General features: G+C 35.8%; 1 protein-coding gene across 3 annotated transcripts in view; it reads left to right on the top strand.

The window, feature by feature from the left end:
• Window positions 1–26,523, top strand: part of COL21A1 (collagen type XXI alpha 1 chain) — a 115,473-nt gene that overhangs the window by 26,059 nt on the left and 62,891 nt on the right. Inside the window, exons 2-10 of one of the 3 annotated variants that reach the window (XM_075049325.1) lie at window positions 2,826–2,945; window positions 4,878–5,429; window positions 9,426–9,594; window positions 9,727–9,943; window positions 12,310–12,483; window positions 15,104–15,181; window positions 17,533–17,541; window positions 19,034–19,117; window positions 21,417–21,479. In XM_075049325.1, coding sequence (XP_074905426.1) covers window positions 2,858–2,945; window positions 4,878–5,429; window positions 9,426–9,594; window positions 9,727–9,943; window positions 12,310–12,483; window positions 15,104–15,181; window positions 17,533–17,541; window positions 19,034–19,117; window positions 21,417–21,479 — 1,434 coding nt within the window. In that variant the 5' untranslated portion in view covers window positions 2,826–2,857. Of the gene's footprint in view, window positions 1–2,825; window positions 2,946–4,877; window positions 5,430–9,425; window positions 9,595–9,726; window positions 9,944–12,309; window positions 12,484–15,103; window positions 15,182–17,532; window positions 17,579–19,033; window positions 19,118–21,416; window positions 21,480–26,523 lie in introns of those variants that run through there. The other 2 variants (XM_075049323.1, XM_075049324.1) reach the window with 2 other exon arrangements.

The following is a 26,523-nucleotide window of genomic DNA, read 5'->3' as shown; positions in this document are numbered from 1 at the left end:
TTGTGGTATTTTCCTCAGTCATCTTTTTCACAACTATTCTTTATCAATTTTTTGGACCTTTTTCTTTTGGGGTTGTTGGTGGGAGGAATCTGTAGGATTTTATAGTTCGTTGGGGCCAGCGTTGTGGTTTTTTTGATATATATCAGCACTCCGTACAGTAGTCTGTCTTTTTTTTTTCAGTTATAGGCTGACATTTTTCTGATCTTCTCAAAGAATGCAGTTGTCCTTCTTTGTTACCTGTTATTCAAATTCCCACATAGATTTAATTTCATATGTTCTTCTTTGGTATCACTCAATTTGGCCTTGTGAGAGATGTGTTTTACCATTCAGTAAACACTTGCCATGGAAAAGGCTGAAAGTGATTTTAGAATGATGAATGTTACAAACCATCAAGTCTGAAATAATCAGTGTAAATTGTCCACTTCTTCTGGTAAGATTTTCGCATGTATTGATTTTGTTGTTTAAACAGATCCTTTTTCAAATAGCTGGAGCAAGAAACTGCCACTTAATCCAATGAAGTTGACATCCCAGTATTTGTGTAGCATCATTGGAACAGTGCATCTTATGTCCTATCCCGTAGACCCCAAAGTGCTTCATCTGGTTTCTCAGCCTTTCTGATGCAAAGTAATATGAATAGCAAAGTATGGTGTTACCTTGCAATAATTTGTAATCTGAAGGTGATATTTAATAATATAATAATTATATTTTGGCATTATTAACTTTGGGGGATTATACTAGGTAGGAGTAGAATTTCCTGGAAATTGACTTTTGTGCATTTCTTGAGGTTGTTCGTGGAGATAATTTTTTTTTTTTTTTGGTCTTAATGGAATGAGTGCTTTACAAGCAGTGGAAAAAGCAAAGCAGCAGACTGAAAAGCCGGAGTAAATCAACTTACTGATTTTGTGGCACATCTTCTATTAGGCAAATACAGATCATGAATCTACTAGAAATTAACCTGACATTGAAATTACTACCTCTCTACTTGTTATTGTGTTGCCCCCAAAACTCTGTAATCCCTTTTTCCCATACCATTTCTGTAAAAACATCATGTCAGGTATATACATCTTTAGAGAGAAAGGTCTATGTTTAATTGCTGTAGAATTTTGTTGCAGATAACAGCTTACTGGCTGTTTGATGGCTGCTCAGTATGTTATAGTGATTAAATGGCATTCTCTTCAGTTTATTCCCTTGACTAGTCTTGGAAAAGAAATTAGTTATGTATTTCCATTTACCTATTTCTTCTCCTAAGAGGCACTTGCAATAGGCATGCTGAATTGTGTTTTGGTGTACTTTTTGAGAACAGTATTTTCCAGCACTACAGAAGTGTCAAAACATCTACCGGTACCTTATTACTGGTAATGTGGTGGACACCTTGTCTACCCTGAAGAGTTAAAAATTAAAGATAAGCAATATAAAAAGGACAAATACACACAGCTTTCACCCCCCACCCCCATATATTGACTTTTAATTTTGTTGTGTAATAAATATTTTCATTTATATTTGTCCTTTTAGGTGAGTGTGTAGATCATTTTGGTGTGGTCTAAGTAAAGGTTTATGACCTTTAGAAGAAAAAGATATGAAAAGGGAAGGAGTCTTGGCCTTATGCAAGGAAGGCATTTCAATTCTAGGAAACGGGCTGAAAAAAAGCAGCAAGAATGTTAGTGATAAACTAGTATGTGATAGATAAAGACTGACAAAGCAAAGCCTAGAGCTGGTTGCCCAGGACCACATCCAGAAAGCTTTTGGGTGTCTCCAGGGCTGGAGACTCTGGGCAACCCATGCCAGTTCTCAGTCACCAGTGCATGCACTTACTCAGCCCAGCAGTTAATCCTCCCTTTTTTTTTGTCAGGGTGTTCATGTTTTGTAGTGGAGGATAAAATGTAGTTAGAAAAATTGCATTTTGCATTGGATGATGAGAAGGCAGAATACAAAAGAGATTCAGTATACTTTTTTTCTGAGGCTTGAATGGCTCTCTAATACAGTACTTCAAAAATGTATCTTTGCCCATTATGATTCTTTTTTTCTTTGGAATAAACATAAGTAATAAATATGACTTCATTTAAGTGAATTTGTCAAGCAATATTTATGACAGCAGCATGAGACCCAAATTGCATGTTTGCTTCAGGACCCTTTTGGGAATATGATTCAGAGACAATGATAAAAAAGGAGACATAAACAGAGGAAAAAATCAAAAGCTGAAGATGCTTATAATTTATATTTATAACCTTTATATATATATTTATAACCTTGGATGTTACAGTACACAGTTTACAGGGCTTGGCTCTGCTGGGACAGGGCTGGGGCTTGCTGAGACCCTGACTCCTGGTGGCACCCTCAGCCCTGGGGTAGAGGAGTGGGAAGTGTCCCACAGTCCTTGGAGTAGCCAGGTATGTGGGTTGAGACTGAAGTAACATCTCCCCACCAGTACCTGATACATAAACACTTGCCGTATTTTGGAGCAGTAGCTGTCATGTCTTTGGGTAATGGCTGCAGAGTGGGATAGCAGTTGGACAAGTGTGACTGGGACTGGGAATATAAACTACTCATGTCTGTACCTAGCAGGAGAGGTATATAAATGTGCCTTGGTGAAAACTGAGCTTCCACAGAAAGGCTGGTGAGTGTTGTTGAGTTTAGAATCTCAATTTTGGGCTTGCATGCCTGACTGACACTTTATGGGTCTGTGGTCCGTTGCAGACTGGCCTGCATCTGGGCTTGCAGATTCGATTCAAAGTTGTTCCTCATGCACAGGTTTTAAACCACAGAAGTTTGGATTTGTTTTGTAATGTAATAACACTGTATTTTATTTTCATTTCTTCCCCATCTAGTTTAATCTTGAGACTTTGAAAATACAATACACATGGCACAGATCATAACATTTTTTCAGATGCTATTAATTCTGCTACTTCATGATTACATCTCAGCTGAAGATGGGGAAACAAGAGCAAGTAAGTCTTAATTTTTGTATTTCAGAAAAAGGCAACTTCAAAGCATGCCTTGAATTCATAGTATCTATTTTCAGGTCCACATATACACTTCTGTTGATGGTGATTTTTTTCCAGTATAATTTTCCTGGTCCAAATCCCTATAATATATAAGTAACTTAAATATCTTATTTCTCCTTTAGGAAGGGAATATCTTTATTTCTTTTTGTGTCTTGGAAATGCTCGAGGGGGCAGATGGAACCATAAAGCTCCAGTCTTGATTTAAACTTGTGTCTTGAGTGTTTGTATTTTCATTTCTTCAGAAGTCACGTTTTGGATAGCTTAATGTTATGTGAGAAACTAAATAAGAAAAATAAAGCTTCTGTGAGAGGAAGCTGAGATAACCCTAGCTCTGGGAGCATATTCTTCAAAATTACCATCTCAAACCCCACCAAACCAAGTTTTATAGTCTAAATCTGGTTTATGGAAAAGAAGAAGTTAAAGCAAGGTAGCTTTTTAAAAGGTAAAGTGGATAAAAAGGCTGGATAAAAAAAGCATGGAAAACTTTCCTCTGGCCACAGTGATACTTGCAGGGTAGGTCTTCTTCCTCCAGTTTTTCTTTCAAGCCAGCAATTTTCAGTATTTTTCAACAAACTCCATAAAATTCCTTTTGGTCTCTAGAAAGACTTTTTTTTTTTTTCAGTCTAACTGCTCTAGGCTGGGCCTGCTTTCAGCAGGGTCCAATGATGTCCGAAGTCCCTTCCAACTGAAATTATGTGATTCATATCTCTGGACCACAGAGTGACGCATTCAGCTCACCCCTTACTCCTTCTCCCAATGCCTTTTCTCTTCACCACCACCTGCATTGCAAAAGCATCTCTCCAGCAGACTGTGGTCACCTGCTTTCAAGGAAGGTGAAATCCTGACCTAACCAGAAGTGTCCGTAGGCAGATGTCAGGACAAGGCAAAGCTCTTCTTCCCGTGGTGGAGCTGCAGCCTTTCACAAAACAGAAAGCACAGTAATACACAGCAACCCACATGACTGCATGTGCCATGGGATCAAAATAATCTCTCCTGGTTTTGGCCTTCTCCTTTGTACCTTGTGTGTCAGTTACCTGAGCTCCTTTCACAGTCGATGGAAGGTGATTCTCTTCTGTAGAGAGTTACTCCCTCCATCTGAGGATGTGCATGAAGATGGATAGGACTGTCCTGTAGAAATGCTTGTGTCAGTCCATGGCCTGTAGTTGGCAATTTATTCTAAAAGCTCCATTTGTCAATGACTACAGCTAGGAGAGCTGAATCCATGCATTAGTCATCATGCAGTTACATTATATTTATTAAATGCTTACGTGATCTTATATTCTGGAGGTTGAGCTCATTCACTGAGCATTTTTCTACTAAAATCAGAATGTGCTACCAGCAACTTTCAATGGAGACTCAGGATTTTATAATAACTAGCTCTGTAAGTGCCATGTAGCAGTGTCAGAAGTCAATTAAAATGTATTTGTAAAAGGATTGGATATTACTGCTGAATTCTGAAGTATTCAGACTATAGCCTTCCTCTGCTGTGTGCTTGGTTTGCTAAAAAAAATGAGTTTTTATGTTTATCATCTCTGCAGACAGAGAGGTATGGAAAAAAAGAAAATGTATTCCTCTGCTGATTGTATGAAATGCAATTGCCAGCTAAGGAACTGAATTCCGGAATTTTTCACAGTTCTTTCTGGTGATAATGTAAAAAACAAAATGGTATGGTTTTCTGATACCAAGCTGGATCTGTGTGGCTTACAGAAACAATCTTGTTTTCTCTGATAAACTCAGCTGATTTTTTTTTAATGGAATGTATTTGTCAATATAGATTCTAATACAAACAGTAATTGATATGAAAAATATTTCCTGTGGAAGAAGAAAGTGGAAGGCTTCATTAAAATATTTCTTTGATATTTGCTTTTTTTTTAGGTTGCAGAACTGCTCCGGCGGATTTAGTTTTTATCTTAGACGGCTCTTACAGTGTTGGCCCAGAAAACTTTGAAATAATCAAAAGCTGGCTTGCCAACATTACAAGAAATTTTGACATAGGGCCAAAATTTATTCAAGTTGGAGTTGTCCAGTACAGCGATTACCCTGTACTTGAAATTCCCCTCGGAACTCATGAATCCACTGAGAACCTCATCAGGGAAATGGAGTCCATACACTACCTGGGAGGAAATACAAGAACAGGAAGAGCTATTCAGTTTGCCTTTGACCATCTTTTTGCAAAATCTTCAAGATTTTTAACAAAAATAGCAGTTGTTCTTACTGATGGAAAGTCCCAAGATGAAGTCAAAGACATAGCAGCAGAAGCAAGGAAAAATAAAATCACTTTGTTTGCTATTGGTGTTGGCTCAGAAATTGAGGAGGATGAACTTAAAGCTATTGCCAACAAGCCTTCGTCAACTTACGTGTTTTATGTTGAAGACTATATTGCAATATCAAGAATTAAAGAAGTTATAAAGCAGAAACTCTGTGAAGGTAATTGATTATAAAATATTTTAGGTGTGCAGAATATAATTCTGTACCCGTAATGTCTTTATTTCACAAGCAGAATGTATGATTAATATAATCTAAGGCACCTGATAATCTTCGGTATGATCTTCTTAAATTTTAATCTTGTGTGCAGACATCACTCCCAAAATGTTATTTTCTCTGTTAAACAAAGAAATATATTTGGGAAAGATACGGTGCTTTAACACAGTGTGTGTTTAATTTCAGTATGTAGCGTTTTGTCCTGAGCCCCACATTTTTTGCACTGATAAAGTTTAGAAACCCTAAAATAGTTGAGCAATTCTCATAGTGCTAAGAATATAGGGCTCACTTTATCCTTTTCCTAGGTGTGGCTGGTACTCATCCACAATCTAGCATTTTTTCTTGACAGTTGAGAGGATAACTTAGCATTACAAACAGGAGTTCTTCTGCTAGTATGTGTTGAAAAACCCAGAAGACTCTTAGCAAAAGTCCCTGGAATTGTAATGAGATGTTATGATCTTTTTTTAAAAGGTTTTTACAGAAGAATGAGCCAAGACCAACATTGTAAAATGACTTTTTAGCTTTAGAACGCTAGCAGCATTACTGCATTGAGTTTTCTGATAACTTTGACTTTCCCATATATATAAAAACAATGGCTTTCCTGTATATATAACAAAGACACCAAATTGCTTCTAGAATATATCACTGAGAAGGACTCTCTTGTAAAGTGAGTATTTATCAGTGCTATTTTCTACATGTTTTATTACCAAGAATTAATGCAAGTCATATTTCAGTTGTACCATATTTCTGCACTTAGTAAGAATGAAAAATAGTTTTCATTTGCTCTCACTTTGAGTATGGACTTCATTGAAAAAACATGGTGATACTTATGTTGAGGATAATAGTGTTTATTTCTTGATACGCTTATGAAAATCATAATAATTCCTTGTGGCTAATGTAGTAGGGTAGTCAGTCCAAAAATTAAATCTGCTAAGTGCAGCTAAATAAAACTTCATGCAGGGAGAAATTCCCCCAAATAAACACAATATTTTCTTTAAATAAAGTTTGGAAGAAGTGACATTATATTTCATCAAGATGGATTTTCTGCTCTCAGAATTAAGTTAACTGGTATCCTTTAAAATTCAGCTGTGATATTTGACACGATTCTTACAGCAGTAATCTGTGAATGTTGACTATGTATACAAAAGTGTACTTTCTGTTTTACTTTGACCCTTTGCTTCCACTCTCTTACATTGCGCTCTTCCTTTGCGTTAGCATTGAGGTGCCTCTCTCAAAGAGCGATCAGAGCCAGCTAGCAGCTTCATTTCTAACCACAATATATTTAGCAGGTGAACTGAAAGACTAGTAAACTGGAAATTTTATATCCAAGTGGTGGATTATTTTATTCATGTTGTTAAGATTCACTTTGACTCTGAGAGAGGAAGTTCTGTGAGGGCAAAGAAGCAATGATATGGCTGTGATCAACCACACAAAAGTTTTGCAATTCTCTCTTGATCGTCTTTGTTTCAATGTCTAAAAAAATAACATAGGTGTCCATGAACATAGGTACAAGAGCGTAAGGGCAGTATTTCCCTTCTGGAAAAAGGACGCTGAGGTTCAGTGGTTCATGTAGTGTAGCAGGTAGTGGTTTGTGTAGGAATGGCCTTGGGGAAGGAGGGCTCTTGTGTGCCTTTTGGGAACCCCAGTGTTGGTTTTAGATTACGGCAGGGTGAAAGAACCTGCTGAACCTGTCACACAGGAAGGACAGTGTGGCTGAGTCCCCAGATATTTCATGAATATTTAATTATTTGATATTTATTCTGGAAGTCAAATGTTCCTGTAGTATTAATATTCCCTAGAAAAAATATAGAAAAGATTGTGTGTCAGGAATGCATTTAAAAACAAGACTCAATGCAGACCTCAGAATTATGCCTGGAGGATGCTGAGAAAAGTTCCTTTGTGCTAGATAATGGGATTTAACAACGAAAAGTTATTTCATACTTCAGGAAGGAAAAATTAAGCATCTGAAAATATATAAAAACACTAAAGGGGAACAAGATTTCAGTATAGGCTAGAGAGTTGCTGTGACTGGTACTGTGGACTGGAAACACAACCTCGTTTCCCATGGAAGACAGTTCTTGATTTTGCCACTGACTTCTGCATCCTGTATAATGGCTCAGTTAGCTATCAAAATAGTCCCGCCAGAAGATGATCCAGAAGACCCAAAAAAGATCTACCTTACTGGGAATGTTTTTATGTAATTCTTCAGTGTGCCATTGGAAATAAAGAATAGTTTCTTAATGTACAATTTTACACATGCATAATTTGTATTGTATTGGTTTGGAATAGTTACTTTGGCATTGATCCAGAATAATGGCCCTCTCACGTAAAGTAATCCTATTTCTGCATTTATTTTTTATTTTACACCAAATTTCTAATACTGTAACTGATAAGAGATTCTTATGTTCATTTTCTTGTCAGTGTATATGATTATCTGTAATCCGTATTAATTACAATATGACCATTATTCAGCTTTGAAATAAATGAGTTTAGAAAATATTTCCATGATAACAATGCCCAGTGAAGAAACCTGAAAAAAAGAAAGTGTTATTACTCTTACTTAATGTCATAAGTATGTTAACTTAAATCTTGCATCTGTGTTTTGAGAAGACAGAGAAGGAAAGTTGTGTTGGACTTTTTTGTTTGAAGCATTCAGAAGGTAGACATTTTAGTTTCCAAAATGTAGGCAGACAGTTCTTGCAATTCTTTCTTCTAGAACCGGACAGGTAACTTCTAATGTATTTTTAATTTGGGAGTCAGGTGACATTTTGCTGTGGGGAGGAAAAGAAAAATAAGGGGAATATACATGGCTTCTTGCTGCTGCCCCAAGTACCTGTTGCACGTCCCCTTAGGATGTATTGTCCTTTCCCACCATGGATAGTTTGCGCAGACACTTAGCTGAATTTTCTTAGAGTTTATACATCCTGCCTCCCCCACCAGAATGGGGTAGCTCCTGACTGCTCTTGGGTTGGTTAGAAAGAGAAGCCATGCAGCGTTGCTCATATTATAAAGAGAAGCCACTCTAGACCTTTGAGCTGATAATTCCCTGGCACTGAAACATGAGTTTTCCAGCCCATGGCTGGTCCAGGTGGAGGTGAGAGAACTCTCCATCCCTTCTTTGGAATGTATTCGTAACCTCTTCCCTTTCTATGAACTGATGCTTTTCTGAAGAAAGAATGGGAAATGAATGATGAAAATGTATTTATTGTAAGTAGTTTAGCATAATTTCATTAAAACAAAAAGTTGCTTGCTTTCTTTTCATTATTACTCTAATACAATGGTGGCTTTAGCATTAAATTTCACTCTGCTATCTCACCTTTTTTTTTTTTTGAGACAACTTAGGTTCACTGACTAGTATTGTTTTTGTGTAACGAGAATTAGAGATAACATTCAGTTAACTTTAGTTTTCACAGCAAATATATCAGACAATATTTGTCCAGTGAGAATAGCTTCAAGCAGATTTCAGTGTAACAGACAAAATAGATCAGAGTCCATTTTGACCAAAAGAAGATGACAAAAAGTTGTAGATATTACTACCTTTGCCCATTTTCAACCCAGTTTTATAGTTGGGAGGGATGCTGGATTAATCCATATTGTTAGTGCATCGTGGAAATTAACATCTGTAATTTTGTAGCATTTTGAAACCATACCATTTTAGAAATTAAAGTCAATATTTTTATTGGTCAGATATTCTAACTACAATTAGTGACAATTCAAAATAGTATGTGAATGTAATTGCAGTACAATATGACATCTCAGTATTCTTGCTTCATGTCTCTGAGGATTCTGCATGTCACTTCCCTCATCTTATACTTAACTGGCAGTTCTCAGTTCTCTCTTATTTCTTGAAAGGCAGCTACAAAAAAATTAGGTAGATGGGAGGTTACTTTCTGAAAGTTTTAAGTCGTATTTTGAGCTATACTTGCATTTATTACTTTGCAGAATCTGTTTGTCCGACAAGAATTCCAGTGGCAGCTCGAGATGAAAAAGGATTTGACATTCTTGTAGGATTAGGTGTGAAGAAAAAAGTTAAAAAGAGAATTCAAATACCAACCACTAATGCAAAAGCTTATGAAGTAACCTCACGTGTTGACCTGTCAGAATTGACAAGGTATTTAAATTTTTAAATACACTTCTAAATTTAGTAAGGTTTTTTCATTTGCTTAAAGTGAGAGAGACTTATTTTAAAATTTATACAAATGTTCAAGTATTGTCTTTTTTTCCCTCCTTCTTCCTTGTTTAGGAATGTGTTTCCAGAAGGTCTGCCTCCATCGTATGTGTTTGTTTCCACACAAAGATTTAAAGTTAAAAAAACGTGGGATTTGTGGAGAATTCTAAGTCTGGATAAGAGACCACAGATAGCAGTCACTATTAATGGAGAAGAGAAAACGCTTTCATTCACTACAACAAGTTTAATAAATGGCACACAAGTTATTACTTTTGCTGCACCTCGTGTAAAGGTAAGAAGTAAGTCACCATCATGCTGGAATACTCATTTAAGTACACATTATTCCTTTGCCCTTTATGTTTTTTAAAAATGCATGGTCTTATTTTTGACTACTTGTCATTTAAAAATAGATGGGGGGTACTTTACCCATGTTTCCAGGGTGTCCACAGTGATCATCGCTGTAAATACTTTACAGGTGTTTTCTACTCAGTAGTTTCCAGCGGGTAATTGTGAAGATCACAGAGACTTTTTCACACAGTTCTTTGTTTCATATATGTTGGAAAGTATTTTCTGCCTTTGATATGGAGACTAGAAAATGTGAATGAAAAGAGTCTATTTTTAGAGAGAGTTTTTGTTAAGTGTCTAAATTCCTTGAAAATACATAATGAGAGAAGTTACTTTCTTCTCAAGAAGAGTAAACAGCAACTTACAAAATGAGAGTTCAACCTGGATTTGTCTAGTTCTCTGTTGAATAAAAATTCCTTTCAGCTGCTTATTTTTCTCACTGAAGGGAGTCCCCTCTTTGTGCAAACCAATTTTATTGTCTTCTAGTGTAATCTGAAGGTTCTCTTTCAATCTTTCTTCAGTAATTTCCAGTGAAGTATTCAACTCTTGTGAGAAAGGTTGTCTCGGTTGCAGGTGAGACAGAAGGAAGGAGATTGAATGTGTCTACTCTTGTATTTGTAGCCATATAGGAGATTATATGCAGCCCAGAGATTCCCATTCCTACCGCAGGGAGTATTATTTAAATGAACAAAGAGGAATGCTTTGGCAGACAAAGAGTGAGAAAGATTTATTGCTGGAGCGCTTCATGGCCAAGTGGGTTCAACTTTTCTGGGAAGTGGTGGCCTGCATTTGAAGCCTTACTCCAAATCAGGCTGAAGGAATTTGAAACATAAATCCTCATAGAAGGAAGGACTCCTATCCAAGAGAAAGTCTTAACTACTAAGCTTTTGCTAGGGAGAGGTATTTTATTATTCTGATGGAGAATTTTACTTTTTCTTCCCAAACTTCCTCTGCCTTTTCATAATTATTTGTAAGTGAAATAATTTTATTTTTTTTTAAGAAGCAATGTTAAATTTGATTTTCTGGAAATTGTTAGAAAATTCAGTTTCAAGTCAATCTGAAAATTTGTATTTAATTGTTTCTGGCAGCTACAGTGACAAAACAGTCTTATTCCTGCAGTCCCAGGTATCCATGAACTTCACCAGGAAAATAAGACTTTTGCTTTTTTTGTGTGTGTGTGTCTGCATGTTTGTATTGCTGTTATGGAGAACAGTAAATTCAGGCCCTTTTTAGAGCTGTGTGTCTCTAAACATGCTATAAATGTCACTATGCTTTTAATGAACCTTTTAATTTAATAAACCTTTAAGATAATTTATCACTTCTACTCAGGAAAATGGAAATGTTATATATTCTGATCTGTTGTTTATTTTATCTTGTAATGGGAGCCATTGTAAATAAATAAAAACCCAATCTACAAATGAAAATAAAATAGAAACAGAGGTGCTATCTAAGGGTGTATACTATTAAGTGAAGTAGGCTTAATTTCTGTTAATGTCTACAAAAGGTAACAAAGATATATAATATACTGAAGAATGCATGTTTCAGTTTACTCTTATGTATACCACTTTGGTGTGGGATTAATCTTTAATAAAGTTAGCTATGTAAAAGATAAGCCTCTAGTCTAGGCTAGGCAGAAGAGGTAGCTTGTTTTTGAAATTGATGGATAGGCTCAAGAAGAAGGCATTTCTTTCCATGTTGATTTTCCTTTCTAAGATAGGTGGTATAAATACTTCTTTAAAGGTATCTCTCATTTTCTATTACTCATAGAACTATGCTATTTGTTTAAACTAAATCTTAGCTTTAGAAACCTGATGTTTTGTGAGATGATGAATGTAATATTTGGTTTATTCATTGCAATATTGTGATTCTTTGTGCCAATATCATGTCATCTTTAAATTTTCTTTCGTAAGAGGTTGAGTAGAAAGATTTTCAAGTACCAGTTTGTTTTCACCATGATTTAAGACCTGAAGTGTTTGAGACATTATACCACTACTAAAAGAAGGCCTCTGGCTTCATATTTTTAACAAATACAGGTTTGAGCATGTTCAAGATCATAGACTGAAAAAATTTATGTGAGTTATAAAATAATTCTGAAATAGGGATTAATTATTACCAGATATCATTTTCTCAATTATAATATTACTTGGCAAATACTTTTTTGCCTATACAGCTTACAATTTTTTGCATGACAAAGTCTGGAAGATTGATCATCTCAACTAGTAACAGTAGTTTAAGCGTTGAAATGCAGTTTTATTGTTATTTAAATTGAAGACATTTTGTTTTAAACAATTCTGTTTTCTTCACTTTTCTTAGACATTGTTTGATGAAGGCTGGCATCAAATTCGTCTCTTAGTAACAGAAGACTTTGTAACTTTGTATATAGATGACCAAGAAATTGAAACAAAGCCATTACATCCTGTTTTAGGTATTTACATTAGTGGCCTAACCCAAATAGGAAAGTATTCTGGAAAGGAGGAAACTGTACAGGTAAGCATATGCTAAAACCACAATAATTCAGAAATTCTGCTATAGGTTAACATTGCATTGCTGCCTTCTGTTTTCTTGAACTTACTCTTCTAATTTACACTGGTCTGAAGTTTAATATACAGAATTTTAATAGTTAAGAGGGAACATAAATGATCAGGAGGACTCAGCACAACTGATATATCCTGTGCGGTGGGTGCTTAATTGGTCTCGCTGACTTCAAGGGGCATTCATTTTTGCTGAAACACAAATTTCATGCAACATGGTTGTCTGAGTTTGGGAAGCAGTGTCTCAAAGCAGGGGATTTCCTCTGTGGTTGACACTTGCATATAATTTCCTTCTGTCAGTGTATGGGTTATGCTGGTAAAAGAGGGAGAGAACAAAATTTTGATGAAGTTTCTTTCTCATCACTAGCTGTCACAAAATTACAAGGTGTGTCAACTCTGTTTCTGTCATACTGCAAATATTTGATACTCAAACTGCCACTGATTCTGCTGTGCTGGACCCCCCCCCCCCCCCCCCCCCCGAAAACCCTCTACCAAGGTTCTCCTCTATTCCAAGGAATGTTAAAGTCCTTTTGCCTGCAGTCCTTGCAGACACCAAAAAGCTCATTAAAACTTCAGGCTGTATAGGTAAAGGCTGTGTAGACCAGTGGTGAAAACTATTGTGTTGACAGTGTTCCAGATGTTGGCTAATTAGACTGTTTTCTTATATTTATAGCAATGTGGTAATGACATTACTAATTAGTCTGACAGTCATGGAAGCAGTACTAAGAAATACTGAATTACATAAGTAGATGATATTTTTAGTTATTTTGAAAGCTATGCGCTTTTTTTGTACTCTAATTTCATGATCCTTACAGCTCCTATTAAAAAATATTGATATATTTTGCATCATCTTAATTAACTCTGTTCAGATGTCTTTACTCAGTTACTCCTGCATTTGTGTATTTGTAGCCAGGCTTCAGTTCTATTATTATCATACTCTAAAAGCGTACATGGAAACTTGGATGACACACTGTGTGTGTGACTCAGCATCTCTGGTGGTAACATTGTCCGTATACTAAAGTACCCTTTTGTGAAAACTACTGAATGTTTGCCACAGATTTCTCATAGGACTTCAAGCACTTATTGCAAAGAAAGTAGAGATTTCAGAATTGTAATCAATAGTCTCATACATTTTCTTTGTCCGTGCAGGATTATCCCATTTTTATAGTTGTGTGCATTCTCGGATTAGAGGGTTGGTTGGTTTGTTTTTGTTGTGTCTTGTTTTTTCTCTTAAGTCACTGCAGAAATGGGACTTTTATAGATTCCCAGTAATACAGTTTCTGAGTTAAAGAATGTTAGTAGCAAGACATGTTATCTAAAATAAAAATGAAAACATTTTAGGAATGTCAAATTGTGTAAGAACCTCTTCTGATAGTGGACTAGAAGTAAAGTAGAAAATCTGCCTCAGGTTGCAATTTTATATTGCCAGATGATTTATATAATCTAAAAAAGGTATTTCCTTTCTCCACTTTCTCAGACTGTGATGCATTCTGCAAAGCACTAACAGTAAAACTTTTCCAGGATTTTTCTATTTAAACTATGATTACAGAGAAGTATTTTAATTAATCTGCATACCACCTTTCAGTGAAAAGGTATTTTGAAATCCTTTAAGAAAGAAATCAGTTGGATTTGGATACAAAGCATGATACAAGAATCTGCAGAGATTCTTTGCTGAATTTTCATTCTCTTTCTGTGCTCTGATTCAGGTGTTTTCTAGTGATATTTCACAAGTGTTCTTGATTTAATTAGGAACTTACTGGCTGAAGTGCTTTCCAGTATAGTGATGATAAACTTGTGTATGTACTTAAGTGTTGTGAATTGTAGAGACATTTTAAATTTGAAAACACATATTACTAGGCATGCTATAGTGCAACTTAGAGTCTATGATTTCAAATAAGTGTAACAGGGCTTTTTTTCTCTTTGCAGTCGTGATAGTTTGTGCTAGAAAAACTGATGTCAGTGGTTTACTTTTTCTGAAGTATAGCAGCAGAGTGGAATGGCACAAAGTTTTGCTCCCCTGGTGCCAGTGTTTTTATTGCTTGCTTTTTAAAGCTTTACGTTATCCAGCTAAACTCTAAGGCAAATTCTTTCAAGGGTCAGGGATGCCTTCTGATGCTTCACCGAAATGTAAAAACCTTATCTCTAGAAGAGACAGGTCAGTGTAGAAACATCTTCCCAGGGCTGTTAAGGTAAAAAGGAAAAGGTTGGTTTTGCCTGTGCTGTTGTAAATTGTTTCCCAATGATATTGGCAGCCAGTGTAATTCGTGCTCTGTGTGTTTGGATTTATTGCCAAGGATTAGAGGCAGTGGTTTCTATTATTTTAGAAAAGAAAATCTTGGATTGATTATTTTTCTTTAAATAATTCTGTTACAGAACCTTTAATTGGCTGCACGTATTAATCGTTGTGAGTAGCCTGACTAAAAATGTTTCTACATCTTTAAGTGATTTTTAACTGTAGCGGACACACAGAGCTTCCAGTTTCTCTTGCTTTTTAATATCTCGTTCATTTTTTATCATTGGATGATGTAATTTAAGACTCTTTCTCTAAAAAAAGTCTTTTATGTTTTGAATTATAGTTTGATATACAAAAACTGCGAATCTACTGTGACCCAGAGCAAAATAATCGAGAAACAGTCTGTGAGATCCCGGGATTTGTGAGTATGATAGATGAACTTTTGAGGACTACTTGGCATTTTTTACAAATCACTGTTTAAAGCTGACTGAATGAATTCTTAAAATAAGTAATACTACAGTGATTCAGCTGGTGCAAACAAATGCTTGTTACCTGTGCAACATCAAGTGACACAGAACCTGTCTGTTTTCAGCCTTATTTTTGTGCAAATGTGTTTTAAAAGTTTTTTTTAGTTTAGATATTTGATGGTGGAAATTTGACAGCAGTATAGGAGAATCTCAGAATCTTCTGTTAAAATTTAAGATTTTAAACATTATAAATTAGTAAAACTACTAGGTTACAGCAGTGTAAAATATTTTAAATATTACTTTTTAACTTACCTGATATACTTCTTACTACTTGTCAGGTCATTTAATCTCTGAAATTTTTTTACATAACCAACAAACCTGTATTTTTAAATCACCTTTTCCTATCAGAAGTAACTATGCTGATCTATATCTGTGTTAAATATCCCATTAACTGAAATGCTGCCAAGATTTCATGAAGTGTGTTATGGATCAGACAAAAATAAAATCCTCTTCAGGATTTTATGATACATGTACACAGTTAGGAAGCTTATGGGGATCCTTTGACCCTCTCTTTGCCCTCTTACTTACAGTTAATTATGCAATGAAATGTAAAACACATGCAAACAGATTTGGAAACCATTCATGACACACAGTTGGAGCCAGATTTTCAAAAGCATCCAACTCCCATCTCAAAGTACAAGCAAGAGACTGTTTTATACGTGCAGTTTCCTCCGAAATGTCCTCCTTTGTTTGGTGTCTAAACCAAACTGAGCTAAAGATAATCAGACACCAGTGTCTCACTGTGTAAACCCATATTCATCATGTTGTGATTTGGTTTAGTATTAGGACCATTTTGCCAGTTTGACAATAGAATCTGTGAATCTTCAACATCCAGATATTTTATTTTTTGTCAGACTTGCACAGACCCCCAGCTAGTCTGTTTTTCTTCTGTTTATTTGGGGCCAGTGTGTCTATCGGAATCAGCACCCGTATGAGGGCTTTTTCAAAACTTACAGCTTTCATTTAAGCAACGAGTAGGTGGCTGGTTTATTAGCTGTTCTGAAATCTGACTGTGTGCATCAAGAACTAATGGGCTTGGGAACACCTTTGTAAAGTTAGCTTTAAATACTGAAGTAAATTTAGTATTTGGCTATCTAACTGCACCATGTATCTTTTTGCTCTTTACAAAATAGAAGTAGGATATGAAAAGTAAAAAAATAAAAAAAAAATCTTTGCATAAAGAAAGCAAACACTAAAAAGTCCATCATATCTTGCGTTCTCTGCAATTTGGCAAGAAGTCCAAGAAAAGGATTGCTTTTTGCCAGTTTAATTTCACTTGCTGTTGTTATAATTTAAATTTGGACTTTACCCATGAAATTCTGGACTCCTTTAGAAAATAAAGGTGTTGGCTGATCTCCAAGGAGGAATATGTGGTTTGTGGTTGTATTCTGTCAGAGTGTGGTTGTATCAGAGCTCCTGAACTAAGCAGGGGCTGTATGTACGAATTACAGCCTGAATTCATCCCCTTTCCCAGAAATACCTAGCTGCACAGTGATTTTAAGCTCTCTCTATGATCCATGGAGAAAGACAACCTTCTCTTGAGGTTGCCTAAGGTGAGAACTGAATACAGACGAAGCTGACTCTCTCCACAGACTGTGTATGAAGTCTGTGGGGACTGTGCACGGTGTAGCTAATGGTGGCTACTAAACCATTAAGACACAATTTCATGGTTGGTATGCTGAAATATTTGGGGATGGATTGTTCCATGGTGCTGCAGATACTGAAAAACTCAATTCATTTGATAGCAGAGTCTAATGCAGTCACACAGGAAAGCGAGAAGAAGCCAGCCTTGCCTCTATGCTTCTGTGTGTTTTCTCAGATGCTGGCTTCAGGCAGAGATCAGAGATTTTAGAAATATTTTGGTACATTCTCTGTCATGAATAAGTAAGCAGAGGATTTTTTTGATAAGTTACTCCTGGCAAAAGGTTTGACCCAAATATAAACATTTACTGTGTAAATATTTACATGGTTTAGTATTAATGCTAGTTTTGTTGTTGCCTTTTAAAAATTCCCACTAGTAGCTCCTTTGAAAGACCCTTAAATAAAATGAACTAAAAATTCATATGCATTGATAGCAGCTGCACATAAGTCTGAGAAAGTCTAAAATGTCTAAAATTTTGAATTATAATTCCTTGACAGTTATAGCCCTAAATTTATGATTGGTCTTGGTATTGTTTACAAATGACTGCATTTTACATATTACAAATATTGCTGTACTCTTAAACTGTGTTTCTTCTTGTTTCAGAATGGAGAGGTAGGCTCAATCCTAAACTGCTCAAACTCAGTTTAAGGTAGTATTTGACTTTAAATAAACTTCTTATTATTCTAGGGAATATACTCTTTGTTTTGAAAGGTGGACAGAGGTTTGCTAAGCTTAAAAGTGCTGGATTTCCATTAATTAAACTCTAGTCAACAGGCAAATTAAAAATCAGTTTTCTGAAGAAACCCACTTTTATTAGAATAAATGGCCTGATTTTTTTCCCAGGTTCAATTCAATTGCTTTTATTTGCAGGGCTAGATGCTGTTGCAAAGGAATGGGGATATGCACAGTCAGGTAGCTGTTAAATGCATCATGCTAATGGCTAATGGGAGCTCCCCAAAGGGGAGCTTGTTTGAAGGCTTAATATGATAGCTTCCCTAACCATCCTCGTCACTCCACTTGGTACAATTGCAAAGGAAACGTGGATTTGTGTTTTGATCAATCATTTGACCCTGAGAAAGAACTCCATTCAGAGAACATTGTAAAAAAGTCTACATTATTTTAGAAAATATAGGTAAAATGTTATTGAAAGTGTTTTAGATACTAAATACAAAATCTGCTTTTTTTTGTATCTGGGATTCTTAAATTTTTGCCTTTCCATAGCTCTAAGAACTTGCTGGGTGAAAAAGAATTCACTGAATCTAACTTCAGCATTTTGTACAGATGCACCTAAATTTTGGGTGCCTGACCTTGGACAAATGGATTTGATCTAGTAGCTCTCCCCTTGCCTGCCTTGGTAAAACACTGAGGTTTCGTGTGGTCTCAATGGTGACAAGTAAATACTTCAAAACAAAAAAGTCTCTAGAGTGTGATGTGGTCTGCAAAGGTTTAGAGTTTACCGCTCTTTGTATAGGGAGCATAGTTTGGAGGAGGTCACCTAATGGTCTTTGGAGGATGGGCACTGTGAGGGCCAGGACTTGTGACCTGTAGGAGGTCCTGTGGCAGCAGCCATGCCCCACCTTTCCTCAAGTAGCTTCATAGTTGGGACACATGCCCAGGAGTTAGGACACTTGGGCTTTATGTTCTTTTCAGGCTTGCTACACATGATACCATGCCCATCGGTTGTGGTCATTATGCTAGACATAAAATTTATTAGATTCTTTTTACAAACTTTAATCAGTTATATTTGATAATTGATCACACTTCAAATGATGAATAGCAATTAGTTTAGGAGAAGAGTTTTGCATGTTGCCAGATTTAAAATTATCAAACTATAAGACAAAATATTTGTGGAAAAGCCAATACAGTTTCAGATATCAGCCTAGTATCAGTACTTAATTTTTTATTTATTTTTCTTCTGGGTAAAATGATGAATTCATGCATTCAGAGTAGTTGGAGGGCAATATTCAGGTAAGCAGAAGTTCCAGCTGAACAAAGGAGTGAAAGTCAGGACCTATACAACCTTAGGAAATGAGCTTCATGTAATGTTATATGTTTGTTGAATGCTTTTGGCATGTGTATTGATGGCTGGTTTCACTCTTGGTAGTGCATGAATGGTCCTAGTGATGTAGGCTCAACACCTGCCCCCTGCATATGCCCGCCAGGAAAACAAGGACCTCCAGGCCCCAAAGTAAGTTTCCATTCTGTCTTATTGAGCATACATGACTTTTTTTTTTTCTTTTTTTTTTCTTTCAAATCTTATGTTGGCCAGTCATAGTCAGGTAGATTAAAAAAGTAGGGGACAAGTTCTCCTAGTTCTGGTTTCCAGTGCATGAATATAGTGATTAGGATCCTCAAGGCCAGGTTTTGGTGCCATAACTCCTAATAACACAAATACACCTTTTATTTTTTAAGGAAAATGTTCATGGATGTAAATTGTGTTTACTTGCTACTCTTCAGCAAATGATCTTGCACTGTTAATTGTTTGAGAGTGAAATGGTTTGCTAATAAAAGTCTTTTAATGGAGAGGGTTTTTTTCCTTCTTTCTTAAAGAATGAACTAGATGATTACTGGGAGAGTTCCACCTTAGCTGTTCTGATGACCTCCCTTCAGTGTTGGTGAAGGATTAAAATGAGAACCAGACTTGAGTCTCAGACGTCTAACATGGCAAACTCAAATCCCTAGTATTTTGTTATAGTACCTTTCTCAATAACTGTGCTAAGCAGTGCTTCCAGAGCTGCTAGCTTGTCTTATAAGGGTAGACAAGAAAACCCCAAACTGCTTATCTTTCAGTAAGCAAATGATTTAAAAACCTCTACTCTCATTATATAAGTCTTCAACAGTCTGCTGCAGCAAGTCAAAGGGCTTTTTGCTACAATGGTGAGAGTTTCTAATCAGGGAATTGGAGTCCACAAGATGGAGATCATTATAATTTCATGTAATAGAGTTTTTGTGGTCTTTTACCTTTTTTTGTTCTCTTTAGCATACTAGAGAAAAAAGAGAGAAAGAGAGAGAGAGGGAAGAAAGTATTTATCATTAAAAAAAAATTGAAAGCCACATCCTGTAAAGTATGCAGGAGTCTGAACTGTCAGAATTAGGGTGACCTATACAATTTTATTTAGATCCCTGCTTCATGTGCAATCTTTCAGTTGCATTGCTGTATAATATTTGTTTGGGGATAACAAATATAGAAATACAGGTGACAAGATGGTGCCTAACACAAAAGACTGCAGAAAGAGTGAAAAGGAAGCCAATATAAGTTTGTATCGGTTATCTTAGTTACAGTATTTCTTAACTTTTGAATATTGGACTTTGGAAGTGTATAAATTTAAACTTAATTTGTGTGTTTGTGATATTAATGGAGTACAATAAAATTAATTAAATTAAAACAATTTAAAAATACAAGTAACTGATGTTTTAACCTTTTCAAGTTAAAGGCATAACATTTCATAGTTTAGATAGTATATTTGAAAGCAAATTTATTTTCACTCAAATCTCAAACCTGGACTTCTTAATGTGGATAATAATAATTCTGGATAACTTATTATTAACTTAGCAAATAATAACTGTTACACTTTTCTAAAGAGACATTATTCTCTATCCTTTCCGATTTAGTTCAGAATTGCATTGCTGTGGTTTATATGTGAAAAGATGTTTTCTCACAGTCACGTTGAAAGCTAGTTTCCTATTTCTTTCCTAATGTCCTCCCTGTTTATAATAATGTTGCAGTTGTAACTGACCTGCAGGAAGAAAGCAGTACCTGCTTAACACTACTGTAGACATAAAATGTTTTTATAGATTAAGTCTTACTGGAGTTTTCTGGGCTCAAATCCTGTCCGTTAGAACAGAACTTAATACACTAGGAGGATATATTAAGTTATGTTCCTGCTTTCCTACCATAAACATGAAGCCTGGGCAACTTACTTATCCTTTAACATGGTCATAACAGAGGTTATCAAAATAATTGCAAAGGCCTTATAAGAAGAAATCTAAAAGGATATCTTTTTTAGACAGCAGTAAGTGCGTGGAGAGTTTAGTATTTAACAGGTTTTAATTCTGGCTCCTGCCTTTTCCAGTGCTTTTGCTTTAAGAGCTAGACTCAGCCAAAGCAGGTGAGAGTTTTCTTCAGAGTAGAACTACTAGATTAACAAGGTTTTAGTAAAGATTTTTTCATCTATTTGATGAAAAGTGGTTTTATTTCTATTGATTAAGATGTTAAAAAGCTTGAAAGCATTTGAGATGATGGGACAAACTTGTGCTGTAACGGAGCATGGTCTCACTTCTTCAAGTCCTGCACAAGAAGTTAGGGAGAATTTTCCCAGGGAGGGGGTTACAAGAACAGTTCTTAGCTGTCAGAATTACTCCTCAATAGCAGGTATCTGGGTTTGCAGCTGCTGTTTTGTGGAATGTATTAGGGTTAAGGTTGCTCTGTGCTAATTTTAAAATGCTCTGTCGTATCTTTTGTGTGTTAACATATTGCTTCTCCATAGGGTGACCCTGGGCAGCCTGGGAATCATGGTTATCCTGGTCAGCCTGGTCCAGATGGTAAGCCTGTGAGTACTAAAAACTTAGTCATATATTGTAAATGCAAAACTAACAGGAGAAAAACATGTACCACTGATACCAGATTTTCAAATTTAGATGATTTTGTCTCCGTTCTTTGAAACTGTGAATGTAACAATTCTATGAATATGTTAATCATAGTATTTTTGTTTCAAGCCAAAATATTGCAAAAATGATAGCATGAGTTAAGCACTGTTGTAAAGCAGAGAACAGGCTATGAGTGCTCCTGTTGGTCTTTGCATCAGTTTGCAGCAGTTAAGTTACCACCTTCTGACCTTCAATCTTTACTGCTTAAGAATGTTTGGATTAGAAAGCACTTTAGGGCAGCTAAAATCCTGTCCATTTTGTGTTAGGGATTGCTTCTCAAGTTTAAACTTGGTTCATTTAATTTCTTTTTAGGCTGCCTCAAGTAGTGCATCAAAATATGTAGACAGGCATGTACAATGTTAAAAATATAGATGTTTTGCCGTTCTAAACATTATGTGTTAAAACATACATCATAAAAATACCTGTATTTTTCTCTCACCCTAGATTTTACTTTTCAAGCTGGCATTCCATTAGTATGGATGGTAAAGACTGGAAGAAAGTAGATGAATAATGTATGTCCCTAAAATAAAAATGACAGATTTGGCAATGGCTTGTTTTGTCTTCATGGTTAACATTTTTTATTGTTACTATTACTATAAAATAGTAATAAAAGCAAATAAATATATAAAAATAGCCTAAGGTTTCCTTAAAAAAATATATTAGATCTCTGAATCTAATTTGAAGCCTCTAAGATATTGACAGCCAAGCTTCTCTGTTGAGTAAGGTTTTATTAAGAGCCTGCAGTCTCTGGATCACCAAAGTGGTGGTGTGCACATGCCTATGGTGTGTGAAGAGAAGTCAGGCCAAAAGGTGGGAGACTTGACCACCCATGTTTCTTTTCTAAGAATGTGGCCTCTGATGTTGCTTAGTATTCATTAGAAGCTATTTTATTTATATTAAAAAAATTAAAAGCAATAGAAAAACGTAAAAGACAGTTGGGAGCATTAAAAATAATTTGCTTCTGTAAAGAGAATAATTTCTCTGCTTGGATGCCAAAAGCAGGAAAAGAAAAGTGCTTGCACATACTAGAAATTGTTAATTCATTGTAACTTTTCATTCTTATTGTGAGGACTGAATTTTATGGTTGAGTCCTTACATTGTAGTGTTATTTCGAATCTCCATGGTGAAGTAGAAGAGAAGGTAAGCATCATGTCTTGAAATCCACAGAAAATACAATTAGGGAGGAGTCCCAAATACTATTGAGAATGAAAATATAAGAAGATGTCCCAAAACATTAGAAAAAATAAGTGGATGAGTGCAGAGAAGACAAAATCATTTATGAAAGAAAGATTGGGTTATGGACTAGGGAACTAATAGTCTCTGGGTTTGGTTGAGACTTAGAAGGGATATTAAGTTATTTTGGGCCATTTTGGTCCACACTTGACACACTAGAGAGATTTCAGAGAAGACCAACAAAGGGCTGGGTTGGAACTTTTAAATTCACTCTTTTAGTAATTTTTCTGTCCTGTAGAAAGATTACTGATGATATTGTAACTAATCACAAGTCTTTCCCAAATCTGCCCTTGCGTATCAATTTTAGTACCTCTAGCATGTTAATCCTACTAAAGAGGCACTACCCACCAACTTCGATGGCTTCATAAAAACATCTAACATTCTAGTTTTGTTAAGAATTTTTAATACTAATAATACATAGCATTTCTCTGTCAGCTAAAGATGGAAACAGTGAAATTGATACTTACTTGGAAGTGTGTATGCTGTAAGGGTAATAAATATTACCAGTTACAAAGAGAAAACTCCATGCTACACATTATAAAAAGTTCACATTTCTATTTTGTTGCTTAGTTACATGTTGGCTTTTTCTTAGGGATAGCAGCTGGTTGATTTAACTCTGGTGATTCCTTTTAGAAGCTGAGTTAGTTTGATAGGAAAAAAATAGGCACTGAAAAACAGAAATTCAATTGTTTCTAAAAATTGAAAATTCCTCTGTTTTAAAATATGGGACTTGGTATATTGAAACCTGGCCATGGTAGCCCTGATGGCCCAGGAGAGCAGTAAGTACATGAATTTTTCAGTAGTTCCACAAGCAAAGATTCTCATTTTTCCTGTGATACAAAAACATTTTTAAACTTCTGCTTTTGTCTTAGGCAGCTTTTGATAGCTATTATCTTCAAAGTCTTTTGGAACTAGAAATACAGAAAACAATCTGAATTGAAAGTGTGTCATGGTTTAACCCCAGCCAGCAACTAAGCACCACACAGCTGCTCACTCACTCCCCCCTCCCCACCCAGTGGGATGGGGGAGAAAATCAGGAAAAGAAGTAAAACTCGTGGGTTGAGATAAGAACAGGATAGAACAGAAAAGAAGAAACTAATAATGATAATGATAACACTAATAAAATGACAGCAGTAATAATAAAAGGATTGGAATATACAAATGATGCGCAGTGCAATTGCTCACCACTCGCTGATCAACGCCCAGTTAATCCCCGAGCAGCGATCTCCCCCCCTCTCCCCGCCCCCAGTTCCTATACTAGATGTGACGTCACACGGTATGGAATACCCCGTTGGCCAGTTTGGGTCAACTGCCCTGGCTGTGTTCCGTCCCAACTTCTTGTGCCCCTCCAGCTTTCTCGCTGGCTGGGCATGAGAAGCTGAAAAAATCCTTGACTTTAGACGAAAAACTACTTAGCAACAACTGAAAACATCAGTGTTATCAACATTCTTCTCATACTGAACCCAAAACAGCCCTGTACCAGCTACTAGGAAGTCAATTAACTCTATCGCAGCCGAAACCAGGACAAAGTGTCAGTACTATAAAATACTACCTTGTAGTTCCAGACCATCATGAAAATAGAGGTTTTAAAATAGGAATGGGTGAAATCTGAGCTAGGGAAGTGTGATCTAATCAGAATGACTTTTTGGCTGATTATTGATGGTGCTTAAGTGTCTGAAGAGCAGTCCTGTTCTTCTGTACAAAGACAGTTATACGAACTGTCTCAACCCGGAGTTGCATGGGAGAATGTGTCCATCACAGTTTGACCATGCTGATGGCTAGAAGTAGACTTGCAGTATGGATAAGCATAGCAGAGCTGTCTTTAATCCAGCTAACTCCAATGTTTTGAAAAATAAAGTGATACTGTGTGAGCTTTAGTGAAGCCAGACTGAACTGGATATTGGTAGGGAACTGTCAGTTTCCATTCTGTCTTTTAAAAAATAGATTTAAGACTTTATTTCCGAAGTGTCCACTTAGCTGCAGCAGTATTGTTTTAGAAACAATTTGTTATGACTTTTTCATAGTTCTATTAAGATGTTTCCAATTCAATGCTATATATCTTCCCATAAGCACTGAAATTTGTAACAGTGTGAATCATGAAGGGAAAATAAATTGATACTGTAGTCTTTATGTAATTTTATAATCTGGCAGTTATGTTTTTTTCCTGCAAGTGAGTCATAACGTGCATAGATGGACATTCTCTAAACATAAAAAAGTTTATCAAAAACATCTCAGACAATTAGAAGAGAACCAGAAAGTCCCACTAAAGGAGAAATTTTACCATTTTGCTGAATCGAAGCTCATGTTATTTGAAGTGCTTACAGTTAATTCCTATAGCTTTATTAACTAATTTTTTTGAAATACCAGCTGTAGCTTTTTGCACTTGTTCTTTGCAAGGACATAATTGCAAACCTATTAGATCATCTGCAGCTCTGGCCAGTACATTATTGTTCCTTACCATAGATTCTTGAGTGCTTTCCAGGCTAGCTTTTAGCCATGAACGATGGGAGACCCTTTAGATACACTGTGCAGGAAAACAGATTCCTCTCTCTGTCTTTTTATTTCTGTTTTACTTATTTATTTGCTAATACGACTTGCACATTTTCTGTGCTGTCAGTGATTTTCCTTGTTTGAGATAACTTTGCTCATATGAATCTTTTTAGCTGTATCCCCTGGGGAACTCTGAAAAGCAAGCTCTTAATTCAGACAGCACAACAGGCTTACAGGTAGTTGTGTAGTCAGTGTTGTTTAATCAAATGGCTCTTGCATGAATAGCTTTTCCTGGAAAGTCAGTCTTTTCTGTTCCCAAACACATTTTTATGTTCTTCTCTAAAGTTATTCCAGCATGCCTATCTGGTATTCATTTTCTTGGAACAGTATAACTGGTCAACAAATTGTTTCTTCATCTGAGAAAGGTTTTAGGCATGCATTTATATTACTATATGTAACTGATTTTTAAAGTAAACATCAAAGAAAATTTAGTTTATTGTTTGTGGGCTGGCTAGATTGTTGTAAGATAGTTTTAGTCCAGAAAAATTCAAAACAAATCCTGTGAATATCTTCAATGTTACCAGAAAATAATTATTCACCTGGTGTTACACAGTAAAATTGTTTGCTGTAATATTTGGGGAAGTAAACATAAGCTTGACTCATTTTCAGTCATTCTTTAATTATTTTTTAAATAGTTTTGTTTATATGTTCTTTGTTTTTTCCCTTTATTTGCCACCTCTATTTATTTTCCATACTCTGATACATACAGAAAAGATCAGTTGAAGTAACTGGAGAAAAGCACAAAAGTAAGAAGCATAATAAGTAATGAAAATACATTTTTTTCAATCAAAAATGTCATTCAGGACCTGAAATGATTAAATTGTCTTGTCAGGAGAAATAGCACTGGTAAATAAGCACAAGGGTAAAAATAGTATTTGAATCTCAACTGGAACTCATTTTAATGGACATTATTCATCAGAAAGAAGCAGATGGAGTGCTTGCTGGCCCTGAGAATGCTCAGCAGCCTGACTGTGTGGTCACAAAGCTATTTTTTATTCCAAAGGGTATTTTATATGTACTGGGGAAAAATTCAAGTTAAGGGGAAAAATAAATGAGCAGAGTCTATGCAGTGATCACTTGTGTTTAATAGAGGTGATAGGTTATCGGTCTGCTGAAAGAAATGAAAAAATACACTTATTTGTCAATTCTGAACTTTGAAGTGCA

Source organism: Buteo buteo, chromosome 17 (assembly GCF_964188355.1).
Source record: "Buteo buteo chromosome 17, bButBut1.hap1.1, whole genome shotgun sequence".
In the NCBI taxonomy this organism is placed as follows: Eukaryota; Metazoa; Chordata; class Aves; order Accipitriformes; family Accipitridae; genus Buteo; species Buteo buteo.
This window is presented reverse-complemented; position numbering and strand designations above follow the sequence as displayed.